The sequence below is a fragment of the Rhinolophus ferrumequinum genome, chromosome 4 (assembly GCF_004115265.2).
Source record: "Rhinolophus ferrumequinum isolate MPI-CBG mRhiFer1 chromosome 4, mRhiFer1_v1.p, whole genome shotgun sequence".
Classification (NCBI taxonomy): domain Eukaryota; kingdom Metazoa; phylum Chordata; class Mammalia; order Chiroptera; family Rhinolophidae; genus Rhinolophus; species Rhinolophus ferrumequinum.
In genome coordinates this window covers 100232947-100246131 of record NC_046287.1, presented here as the reverse complement: position 1 = coordinate 100246131, position 13185 = coordinate 100232947, and the positions used below count along the sequence as shown (strand labels likewise).

General features: G+C 41.8%; 1 protein-coding gene across 1 annotated transcript in view; it reads left to right on the top strand.

Annotated features, from left to right (window-relative positions):
• The window catches only part of FLT1 (fms related receptor tyrosine kinase 1), a 159265-nt gene that overhangs the window by 78619 nt on the left and 67461 nt on the right, over window positions 1-13185 (top strand). Inside the window, exons 12-13 of the mRNA XM_033104221.1 lie at window positions 5319-5427; window positions 11591-11899. Coding sequence (XP_032960112.1) covers window positions 5319-5427; window positions 11591-11899 — 418 coding nt within the window. The remainder of the gene's footprint in view (window positions 1-5318; window positions 5428-11590; window positions 11900-13185) is intronic.

Here is a 13185-nt window from a genome sequence, read left to right as displayed (position 1 = left end):
GTGGGAGTGAAGTAACAAAACCTGGGGGAGATAATGGAGCTCCCGTCATGTTTTTCCACGTGGGCTTGAAACACATTTATTGACTTGTAATTTTGTAGTTATGCAGAGGCTTTAAATACAGATCTCCAAACACAGTTGGCACTTGTGCCATCCCACATGCAGTCCGGAGCCGTGGGGTCAAGCTCTGCCACTTTCTATCTTGTATGACCACAAGCAAATCAGTTCACCTCTCTGAACCTGACTTCTCTCCTCCAAAAAATGGAGTTAATAATGTTTGCCTTACCTAGTTTGACTGTTGTTATAAAGATATATACATGTATATGTAACATATATACATACACACATATACATATATGTATATATATATGTACATCTACAGAGGGTGCCAAAAAATGCATACATATTTTAAGAAAGGAAAACTGTATTAAAATTGTAATACTCAATATATACTGACAACAAAAGATGAATACAAGTCATGTTTGACTTCTGCAATTACAAGAGGTGCTCAAAGTGGTTCCCATCAGCATCCAGACACCTCTGATTAAGGCGAACTACTGCTTGAGCAACGCTGACCAAAGTATCCACTTGTATACATTTTTTTTTGGCACCCCTGGTGTATATACACATGTAATACCCTTTTAGCAGCTATAACTGTAACACATTAGACTTTAAGTAAATTATGAATTTCATGTCCTAAATTTAGAACAATTTACTGCTTTTACTTTTAGCAACTATTAACACATCTCTTTGTGTGTGTGAAAAATGTTATCTTTCATACAATGATGACATACGGAGGCTTTGCTACCTCAGGATGATTTGCATGGTCTTTCGTTTACCATCAAAACTGCTTTTATTTTCTGTACATTTTTAGAAAGTGAGGTCCCAACTTAGACTGTAGTGATGCTTTGCCCGCCAGCCATACAGCTGCAGGCATAGCAACCCCACCCACGATCTGTGGACAGAGGGCCCAGGGAGCCCCTTTTGGATGGCAGGGATTAGCTTTTTTTTCCTTTGATTTGTTTTTTTTTCACGTAGTTCAAGGAAGGGTGCAAAAGACAATAAAATTCAATTTCCTTATTGGCAAGTTTTGGCCTAGATTTGTGAAAAGTGAGTCATCAATGGAGTAGTTAATAGCAAACGTGGAGTTTTCATATTGTTTAAATGGGACGGCCAGACTATTGGGTCTGTCGATATGGAATAGGAAGTAGAAGGAGCCTTGTGTTAGGAAAAACACACAGGAAATACGTCTTACAGCATTAAGGCTGGAGGAAGGCTGGAAAACCGTAACCACTTTAGTAACATTTCCATTGAAATCGTCTGGAGGTTACAATGGGAAAAGTGCTTACTGTATGAGACAAACCCATGACAAATTTTCTTCTTTAATTGTCACTTTTTCATTCTTAACTACAGAATGACAGCCTGTGTTGCAGTCACCTCCCACACCCCAATTTTTTCTAAATCTCACATTCTGTGTTCCCATCACTTGGCTCAAATGTGCCGCCCCAGGTTAATTGTAGATGTTTACATGACCTTTACATACCTACTTTTATTTCTTCCTGAGATACTTAAAAAGAACCTATATTAGACACATGCCGAGATTAAAATCACTGTTCCATATATAGATCTTTTTTTTTAAAAAAACTAATGCTGGAAATTAGGCTGAATCATGGTCCATCATCCCATCCATTCTATTCTGTGAGGTTCAAACCACATTGTAGTGGGGAATTACTAATACTTAGTGAAAGGGAAGGAAGGAAGGAGTATGAATAACTTCCAAACTTACAGTACCTGACGACAGTTTTCATCAGTGTTCCTGAGTCATACACATAAACCAGAGAATGGACTTTAAGGGTCTATTCCTAATCCTTGAGGTCCTGGCAGGGCAAGCAGAGGCACCCCCAAAGAGTGGGTTCAGAGCTGAAAAATAACTGTGGCAAATGAAAACTAATTATAGAAATAATACCAACATACATCTTTGAGAATTACTTTCGGTGTACCTTATAAAATAAAATGATTACATTTCAAACACATGTTACAACTCAAATTCTTGGCACTTTCTCTTTTAAAGTATTGAGTTGATATTTGGTGTTCCAACTGTTATGCTATTTTCATTTTCTCTCCCTTGAAACAGTAGTATTTGATTACGAGCACCAAGGAATGGATTTGTCCCTTTCACTCAGAAGACCCCTGTAGGGAGACTTACTGTCCCATGAGAAGGTGGCTGCTGTCCAGACAAACTGTACTCACCTCCAACTCCCACTTGAGCTCTTTTTCCTGCCCCTATACAGTTTATACTTCAATTGTCAAGGAGATTTTGTTCTTTATGAAAATAAGTTTTAATTTATAATTTTAAAATATTCTCTAGAAAAAAAGAAGTACTCTAGAAATTAGATAGTTTTTAATAAAGTTGATCATAGGATATGTTTCATCTAATTTTTAAATTTTCTTCTTTAATTGTAACTTTTTCATTCATCAATCATATTTTTAAACCACATAACACCATATCCATTGAAAAATAGCTTGCAGCTTATGTGAAATATTAAGAAAGAAACTAGTATTTCTGTACATAGTAGCACTTAACTTATGCGACCCATCCCTGCTGACTAAAGGGCTTTCTTTAGGAAAAACCCAATTCAAGAGTCGACAGAACTCTACCAATAGATCTGTGCTATTAAATTTAAAGGGTTTTACGGCAAGAAGCAGTTTTGTAACAAGACTAAGAGCACAGGTAGTGGGGTCAGACAAACCTGTGCATAGGTTCTGCCCAGGTACACTGTGCTACGGAGTACCTTTGAGTGAGTCACTTAACCTCTATAACCTCAGTGTCTCTCCTGTAGAATGGGGTAATACACCTACCTCATAAGGTTAGAGGGCGGACTGAATGAGATAATGCCTCACACACTATCTGGCGCACAGCAAGGGGCCACATAAAGGTGCCCAGAACCAAAGAAATAATGTCAATTCCCATCAATGTCATTATCTAGTTCAATTTTAATAGGAACTTTGGAGAGGTGCGTTCTGGGGCAGGCCTGACGATGAGTAAGGAGTCTGTTTGGGAAAGAGTCTTTCAGGCAAAGTAAGAGACTGAAATGCATATCTAGCTCCATGGTCCATCATGAGACCTGGATTCATTTCACTTTTAGGTGCCTCAATTTCATTCTGAGTATACAAAATTTCTGAGCTCTCTGACTGTGTTGGAGTCTTGTCAAATGGCTACAGCCATTCCCAGATTGCCCGCACAGGTTTTATTAGTAAGTATTGCAAATGTATTCATCTGATGACTTTCCCTCACTAGGAAACTGGGTTTTGTTCTCAGTTGTTTGGAGTTCAGTGAAATCAAAATAATTTTAATAGAAGGCCAAACACAACTTTCAGAGTCAGGGTATTGCTGTCCATAATTTCAGACTGCTGTCCCTTGCGTCTGAACCTGTTGCATACTGCTTCGAAGAGCCTGAGCCCAGGTTTCCTGAGATAAAATAAAGGAGTCAGAGTCTTACTTTGTCCTTCCAGCTGCCACCAGCTGCCACTTCCTTTCACATTGCCACCGACAAGCTTTTTTTTTAACTTTCATTTTCTCCCCTTACTCTAAAGTGACGGGTGCAATAATTCAAAGAAAACGGCTATCCAGATTTTTAAAAAATTTCTCACCTCTTATAAAGATTAAAAATCAAAATAGAGAAAGAGACACATGAGCTCTCCTCCATACTCTTCACTGCTTATTTACCTTCGTGTGAGTGTCCCTCTGCAAAACAGAGTAATATACACTTCATCCTCAAGTAGGGACATTCTTCTCTATCACCTTGAAAGTAGTCCTTCATGGTTAAGAACAGGGATTGTGTCGTATTCATCTCTGTCCCTTAACACGTCTGGGCAATGCCCTGATAAATACTCAGTAAATGTTTGCTAAAGGAATGAAAAATGCCACATTGCAGATACTTTTCATTTTCAGTAATTTCAATAATACACAGAGGATACATGGGCAAGTGTAATTAAACAGATCCAACACACAGAAGAGGAAGCATCTTGTAATATTCACTGTATCATAGTGAAAATCACAGAGAGCTTGGAGCAGTGAGCTTGCTGACTAAAATAACTAGGAATCGATTTTCAGTCTTCCTGATCTGTAGAATAAAGACAGATATACCTTAACTTATTGAAAGGCACAGGAGCACAGAAGAGCCTAGCATGTAACTTAGCAACTCAGGAAAATGTTAAGAGCCTTTGTAGAAGTTGTGGTCACCAATCATCACACTTCCTCTAGGACACCCCATTAGTTGGAAGCATCAGCACAGCGTCTATGATTTCAAAGCCTGTGACCAGTTATTAGTCTCCTAGGGGATGGGCTGCAACAATTTATAAGTAACTGAATCAACACTTTCTTTTGTAATTTTAAATATGAAAAACAAACCTTCTTATTTTTTTCATATATAGTAAACGTGTTATTTTTTGCGAGCTTGGGCTGAATTGTAGAACTCAACAAGTTTCCATTTTATAACAATAATTTTTGTCTTTAAAAGAAGATAGCAATGCAAGTCTTTAAGCTGTATAAATTTGTGTTTCATTACTTTTTGAGACATCACAGTTTATATAAAGTGCTTTCAAGTTCACACAAATTTAACTTCTAATGTTTCTTTAGGAGCTAACTTGTCAAACAGCAGCACGAAAATCTAGTGAAACGATACCGTATTAATTCATAACTTACATCTTCGCTTTCTAGATTAGGAATGGACAGACTGAGAAATAAAGTAATGTGCAAACACACGATGGTCTCTGATCTTTCCCGCCTGTCCCTCACCCTTGGGGCTACAAAGCCACATTTTTGAGCACATACAAGAAATGGTTCAGCCAACCTTTCTCGTGTCCTTGCTCACTTAACACACCTGTTCGACCCAAATAGCAAAGGCTCCTGTTCTCAGACGGCCTCCATGATCTTAGGTCATCCAGACAAAAGACAGCCTCAGCCTCACCTGTTCCTCCCATTGATGTGGAAATGACCACCTCATAGGGTAGGACGTGCAGTCCCGCATCTCAGCTTCAGGTCTGTAATTGTTAGGGCGGCAGCAAGAGATAAATAAGCCCGAAACCCTCATACAAGTCGGATGTCATAAGCCCCGGTCTCCTGAGGACCCGCTTTCCTGTTATTTTTCCATTCTTGCTGGGGCTCGGCAAGGGGAGAGCCTTCTGGTAACCAGCACCCGTGCAATACTACCCTCATTGAATGAATGGAATAGCTGAATCATTTCAACCCTCAGAAGTATCTGAGGGATGTGCAAATGGCTTTGTCCTATTGCTAGCTAATATTTCCCTTTCTTTTACAGACGGCTAGCACCTTGGTTGTGGCTGATGCGAGAATTTCTGGAATCTACAGTTGCATGGCTTCCAATAAAGTAGGGACTGTGAAAAGAAACATACGCTTTTATATCACAGGTAAGCCACACATCCTATACTAACAGACAGTCTCTTTAAATCTTGTTTGCTTTTAGTACACTTATAGATTGGGTGATTTTTGTTTAAAAAAAAAAAAGAAAAACCAACATTCCATAGAATTGTTAAACTTTGAGTACCTTCATCCTTTGCTCTCAGGAATAGTATTCTACACCATTGAATGTCCTAAAGAGTGATTTCCCTGAATTCTCTTTGAAAGCTATTTGTGTATGTTTCGTTCCGCAGCTGGATTGTGAATTTGGGATCTGGTCGTGTTCATTTTTTAACTCCCTTTAGTATCTAGCACAGGGACACACCGGGGTTGTTCAATAATAATCAAGGAAACCCATTAAAAGACATGTGATGACTTTTTCTAAACCAAGAAGCTAATTATTTCACTTCATTTCAACTTTTTGGGAAATGAGGCTCTCCTATAGAAATCTGAAACTGAGCTTTGTCGACAATAATTAATGTTTTCTAGTAGCATTTAAGAATTTTTCACCTTAAATACGATGGTCTCTGCAAGTTTTAAAACTTCCAAGGAACACAAATGCACTCCCTGTGTCCCTCCATGCGTACAGGAAGGAAGTAAGTAGCTCAAAGTATAAAACAATTGCCTGGCTCCGCACTCCCCCAATTTTCTGAGGAAACTTGGGCAGTTTGCCAGCTCTCTGGAAACTTCACACTGCCTGGGGCAGGCTGCAGCGTTGCCTAGAGTTCTCTAGAAAGAAATAGGTAGGTCTCATGTCATGAGACGTATGGGCTGTCAGATCACAGGGAGCCTTCTGGCAAGTAAGCTAACCCTCCCAGACGCTGTGCCCTGGGAGGTGTCCTGAGGAGATTCCGGTGTGAGAGCTGCAGGAGACGTTAGAGGCATCATGGCCCCGCATCCTCCAGATGACGCAGTGGGGTCTGGAGAGGTGAAGAGGCACCAGCAGAGCCGCTCCAGACCAGATCACACCTTGTCCTCTCATGCCCGAGAAGAGAAAGGGCCATCGGCTCTGCATCCATTCCAAGGAGGCAAAGCCCTCGATTTAGAGAAGGCTTCAGAGAGCAATTTCACATAGACTGGTTCTCAGAGGATTTGGACTAGGGACGAAGGTTTGTACCATCCAAATCCACAGAATCACTCTATGTATGAACTGGAGTACAGAAGACCGAGCAATTCCTGTATTGCTCTCAATGGCCAACGAGCCTGTACAGGCTGAATGAACACCAGCTGTTAACAGTACAGTTCAGCTCCACCCTGAGCACCTGAAGACATACCGGCGACGCTTCTAGGAAGCTTCTAGGAAGATGGTTTCGACACCACGCAAAGAAAGAAGCAATGTTAAATTATATAGATTCTAGTACCAAAAGGTATGTGCGGAATTAATGTGACAGATGGATTTCCCAATAGTTAAGCCCATGCTTTCCAACAAAAACATAATGGAAGCCACACGTGTAATTTAAAATTTTCTAGTACCCAGATTTTTAAAAAGTAAAAAGCAAAAAGGGACACTAATTTTATTTAACCCAGTATACCCAAAATATTGTAATTTCAACATGTCATCAGTATTTTTCAAATATTAGAATGCTTCACTTTTTAAATTAATTGAAATGAAAAAACTGAATAAAATTCCATTCTTCAGTCCCCCAGCCACATTTTGCATGCTCACTCGCCACATGTGGCTGATGGGTGTACACTGTACAGTGTGCCTCTAAGCCTCTGAGAAGGAAGCAGGACTTGCGGTGGTCTGAGGGGGTCAGAACTTGAATAGGTAGAAAGAAAGGGACCGTCTTGCTCTGGCATTTTCAAAGCCAAGGCCAGAGTATCAATGGAGGCCCACAAACTATACAGATAACCACCTACAAGCTCTAAATCAGGCGAGCGAGCTATTACATGTGTTTCAGCCTCTGCGGACATACACCTTCATGGTGCCCTGAAAGGTCTGGTCCAGATTTAGAATTCTGCGACTACTCAGAGCTCCCAGAATGTGGCAGTGCCTGGAGGTGCGTGAGCTGACCCTGGTCATCCACCCATGTGTACACATCCAAACTCCACACCCTCACGAACCGTCTTCCCTGGACCTAGAAGTGACAAGAGCTCAGACCTCGGGAGGACAGATCTAGCCAAGAGGAAAGAGACCTGAGACTGGAAACAGACTTGGGATCATCTTTACAGGGAATTCTGGGATCCCAGGAACCCTCAGGAAAGATCTAGAAGTGGGGGCAGCACAGGCTCTGGGTGGGCATGCCCGCTTGGCCCCACAGACTCTGTACATTGTGGGGAAGGGTACGGCCGGCCAGCCATCTGCAGCCCCAGGACAGAGAGCCCCCTCTTGCCTGCGTCTGAAGGCAGTGCTGGAAGAGGATACAGAGCGGAGGGGAATGACATGCTCATTTCCTTACTGTTCCGAGTCCCCAGGAAAGGGTAGCGGATGGCCTGCGTGAACTGCAGCACCAGCAGCCAGCCTGTCCGCCCCACGAATCATACGTGCATGGGTACATGCAGGGCATTGTTGCTGAAAGGGCCCTGGTTGGTAAAGCTGATCATCTGCTGAATTCAGACAGAAATGCACTCCCACCGCCCACCACTTCATACGATTAATAACCATGGAGTGCCTGAAACCTTTTCTAGATCCCGAGGCTTGTCCACAGAAAGGAGCTGTGAGAATTCCATTCAAGCATACCTTCTTGAAGCTCACACCATTGTTCCTCTAGAAACGCAAGAGCTTTCATCCTAATACTGAGCACAAATTCAGCCAGTGAGCCCCCATTGCCTGGAACATAACCGCTGAATTCCTTCCTACCAGTCCTGAAAAGTTCTAGTTTTGATTCGTGATAATAAATTCATTTGCTTACATGATTTTTAAATGAATTATTATCTTTTTCGTACTCAAATTCTTGTCACGATACTCTCACTAGAGATGAGACTATATACTCTTAGAAATATTATACCTACGTGTCTATTTTCTGAAAAATGAGTGTATTATTTGTTCAGTGTTTATACTTGACCTAGCATAGGTCATGCTTTAAAAGATCTGTCTAAAACTTAACTTCTTTAAATCTAGATCTAGACTTGGATCTCTATTGATCCTCATTTCAACCATGTTGCCCCTTCTTTGACACAATAATAACTGGAAGAGGATACAGAGTTGCCTTCCAAACTGACAAACACTGACTAGCTTCGGCCATTAGAACCCTCACCACTTCCGCTCTGAACTTGGCCATTACTTGGACGTAGGATCTACTTGAAAAGAGCAAAGCTTTCTAGTAACCACTCATTTCCTTGTTAGAGAACAGTCCTTCTATTCTTCAGTAGAACAGAAGTCTTCTCTATTTCCACCTGACAAATGAGAGACCTTTTATACTTTTAATTTCCATGCTTCTCTTTCATGAACTCAATTCACATTTGACCAATCAAGTCAAAGTGTCTCCCCCTTTGTAAATACGGGACTCCTTCACCTAACCCTAGGCTGACTGTCCCCCCTGAACAAGAGGTGCGGCTTCCCCATGACACCCCCTAAGCTGCCGTGGGTGTGAGACGTGTTAGGTGCATGAGTGCTCATTGGTGCTGTGGATGCTTGTGCTAAATCTGAAAGAGACTGAAGTGTGGGAAGATTTCTTGTTTTCACTTTGAGAGTTAGAAGGCAATTCTTTCTTGGGTCTGTTTTTGTACTCAGGCTAAAAAAAAGATCAACATGAATTAAGGGGGAAAATCCCTCTGGATTCATTAACTAGTTTGGGACATTTTATTTATCATCTTCCATGGATCAAAAGAGAATACCAAGGAGGTGATGCTGAGAAAGAAAGAATCATTTCTAAGAGGCTATCTGATAACATACACCAAATTCGCTTCAGCAACAGTGTCCCCTGTATGAGAAACAGACCTCACAATCTATTTGGTTCTTTTCCTATGTGTGTGTTTTTGCTGTTTTGCTGGCACTCAGCATGGCTGTGGGTGTGTTAGCAATTACTGAGGGTGAAACAGGAACAGCAGTGCCTTATCTCCCTAGTTTCCCAATGTCACTAAATGCATTTTATTTTGAGATTCCTGGTGGTGCTTGGCAAAGATAAACAAAATCTTCCATCAGGAAACCTGTGAGCTATTTCCACAGGAAGTTTCAAATCACTAAAGTAAATAGAAACTCTCTACATGATCTCCATGGTGTTACTGGGGCTCCCTTGGGCTCTAATACCAGGATGAGACTTCATAAATGGAGTCTGTGGTCTTTCAAGAAATGATTTGATTGCAACCCGTACACAATACTTCTGTTCCAGTATCTGTGTAAAAGTTGATGGCTGGTGTTTTAATCCTCACACTTGGAAAATGTCCCAAATATAAAAAGGTGCTGAATTAGAGGGGCTATTTCTGACACCTTATTGTTATGTTAAAAATGACTGTCAGCTTTCTGCATCTTCTGGCACATTCTGAGGTTTTCATTTTAAAAGCAGGAAAACCTCCACAGGTCTCCTCTCTCTCTCCAACCACTACAGTCTCATAAGCCACCCTTACCCCCACTCCCAGGTTTCAAATGAATTCTTTGGCATTTCTTCAGACGTGACACTTTAGAATAAAGCCAAAGCCCAGAAAAATCAGAAAAACAAGCAAAGTGAGATTTAGGAAAGAGTTGATATGATATCTAATTTTGGACTATTGTCCCCTTAAGGTTTAAAGGTTTCTTTATAGCTTTGTGCGCAAAGGATAATAATAATAATAGCATAACATAGCGCTTTTCATCTTCAAAGTACTTTGTAAAATGTTGGCCCAAATTCTTTGCTCAAATACAGATACGCCACTAGTAACAAGCAATGTAAGGGTTTTGAGAACAGGTCAGTTCAGGGCCAGTAGCCAGTGGTTTTTACAAATCCTCTGGTGAAATGCTCCAAAATGAGACTAGGGAACTTTGCACAGAAGCTGGAAGGTGGTGCAGGGCATGAAAGCCAAGGAGGAGCGCTCAGAGGTGCTGCCAGAGGCGCTTAGGAGATGGAGCCGGAGGTTAGCTGGGAAAGGACACTGGAGAAATGGCTTTCAATCACACAGTCACTTTCAGAAAGTGTTTAATAAGCTTTTTGATTTTAAACGTATTCTCCCCGCCATTACCCCTATGTTGGGATCTGGCAATTCTTCTAGATTAGTTGTCTGCATTTGCAGAGGAAATCTTTGTTCTTTTATGTCTGAGTGGAACAAACACCATAAAAGGGGACCTGAGCAAGTAAGCTGGCTCTTCTCTGCCCGCTGTGCCCACTGTCCACTCTGCCCGCTGTGTTCACTGTCTGCTGTGCCCTCTGCCCTCTGCCCACTGTGCCTGCTATGCCTGCTATGCCCACTGCCCTCTCCGCCCACTGTGCCTTCGCTGCCCACTGCCCAATGTGCCCACTCTGCCCACTGCCTGATGTGCCCACTGCCCACTGTGTCTGCTCTGCCCACTCTGCCTGCTGTGCCCACTGCCCATTGTGCCCACACTGCCCGATGTGCCCACTGCCCGCTGTGCCCACTCTGCCTGCCGTGCCCACTCTGCCCGCCGTGCCCACTCTGCCCGCCGTGCCCACACTGCCCGCTGTGCCCACTGCCCGCCGTGCCCACACTGCCTGCTGTGCCCACAGAGAGCAGGGGAAGTAGTGGGACAGCAGGAGGAGGAGGATGAGATCAACCTAATTGTAGGAAATCTGGGAAATGGGTTGTTTTTTCCTGGAGAAGTTTAGGATTAAAGTGGTGTTGACTGGCATGGCCCAAGTCCCCTAACATGACCTGGGACTTCCAGCTCACCTTGGTTTTTAGTACAAATTGCTCTTATTATTTCACTATTTTGCCCATTTACCAGTAGCAGCTCTGTACATGATAAAGAAATGGGAAATGTGGTTATCATCCCAAGTTTAAAAAAAAAAAATCCACTTTGGAGAACAATTTGGGACAAGTAAGGAAAATGTGCCATCGTACTAACTGCCCTGTTTGGCATTTCCTGCTTCTGATGTAATGGACTTGGTTGGTTTCTACCTGCTATGTTTGATCAGTTCCCCTAAAATAAAAAGATAAATAGTCATCCTTTTAATGCTGCTGCTGAGACAATTTGCATAGGAACACTTCTTCACATCTCTGAATATCTGGTGATGAGATATCGCTTCTGTTTGTATGACACGTTGGTTTTTCTATGAACCGAAGTTCTTTATTCTTATGTTATAGATGTGCCAAATGGATTTCATATTAACTTGGAAAAAATGCCTACGGAAGGAGAGGACCTGAAACTGTCTTGCACAGTCAACAAGTTCTTATACAGAGACATTGCTTGGCTTCTGCTGCGGACGGTCAATAACCGAACCATGCGCCACAGTACGAGGAAGCAAAACATGGCCGTCACCAGGGAGAACTCCATCACTCTGGACCTTGTCATCAAGAATGTTTCCCTGGAGGCTTCAGGCACCTACGCCTGCAGAGCCAGGAACATATACACAGGGGAAGAAATCCTTCAGAAGAAAGAAGTTACAATCAGAGGTGAGCACTGCAACAAAAAGGCTGTTTTCTCTCGGATCTCCAAATTTAAAGGCACACGGAGTGATTGTACCACACAAAGTAATGTAAAACATTAAAGGACTCATTCAAAAGTAACAGTTGTCTCATATCATCTTGATTTATTGTCACTGTTGCTAACTTTCCGGCTCAGAGGAGATGCTCCTCCCAAAACTGAGTTTGGACATGATAGGAGTAATAAGGAACCCCAGGCCCGCGCTGGGCGCCCATCAGGCTGAGGGTCTCCCTGGGGCCACCCGGTGACCTGGTGCGCGTTTGGATTTGGAGGATCCCTGCAGGACACTCTGTGCTTTCGCTCTTTGCTGTCTTCTGCCTGATAAACAACAGCTGGGAACTCATCCCTTCCTTCCACTTTGATGCCAACCTCTTTTTATGTTTAAGTTTCGAAGCTGCACAAACTGAATAATTTAAACAGATGCTGGTTTCTGCCAAAGATGGACATGAATAAGTTAATTTTCCTGCTCAGAATGAGTACAGTTGAATCTGAGACTCTTGTCGGACCTCTGCCTGGTTTTATTTTGTATTATTTCATCTGCTCTTGATTTGTAAATAGCACCTGGATAGCAAGTTATAATGCTTATTTATTTGAAAATGCTTTTTTTTTTTTTTTAATATTAAGCACATTAATCTTAAGCTGGAGCTTCTAAAATGGGCCCCAGGGGTGCAAGATGGTGTAATTTAGAGGTATTAAAGGTGTGTCACAGTATGAGTCATGAAAATCCACCCAAATCAAGCCCACTTTCCTCCTCTCATGCAATTCCTGTAGTTGGTAAACTGGTCCAGTGGACAGTCCCTCCTCCCTGCTGCTGAGTGGACTAAACGGTTATTGACAGCACCTGAAGGAAAGTGGATCACACCTTCGTTTTAAATATTTCTGTCCCCTACTTATTCTTTTAAAGAACTTTATCCTGTTTAATTGACGGTGTTCAAAGGTGTATCACAATCAATTATCAAGGAAATGAAGGCTATTATGACCAGACATTTAATGCATTCTTCTAAATGTAAATCTAAAATTTGTCCACTAAAACAAAGTCCACTTTCCCCATATGCTTATGTTAACAGGATTTTTTTAATGGGGATTAAGAAATGGCAAAGTTACAAAAGCAGAATTCAGACTCATTGAAAAGTATACACTGGTTTTAAATCAAGAAAGATTATAATCTCTTGTTTTAAACTTGCATTTGAGGGGAAAGTGACTTTTTCACCAATTTAAGATGCACTATTCTGTGGTTTTCATTTATGATTGATCA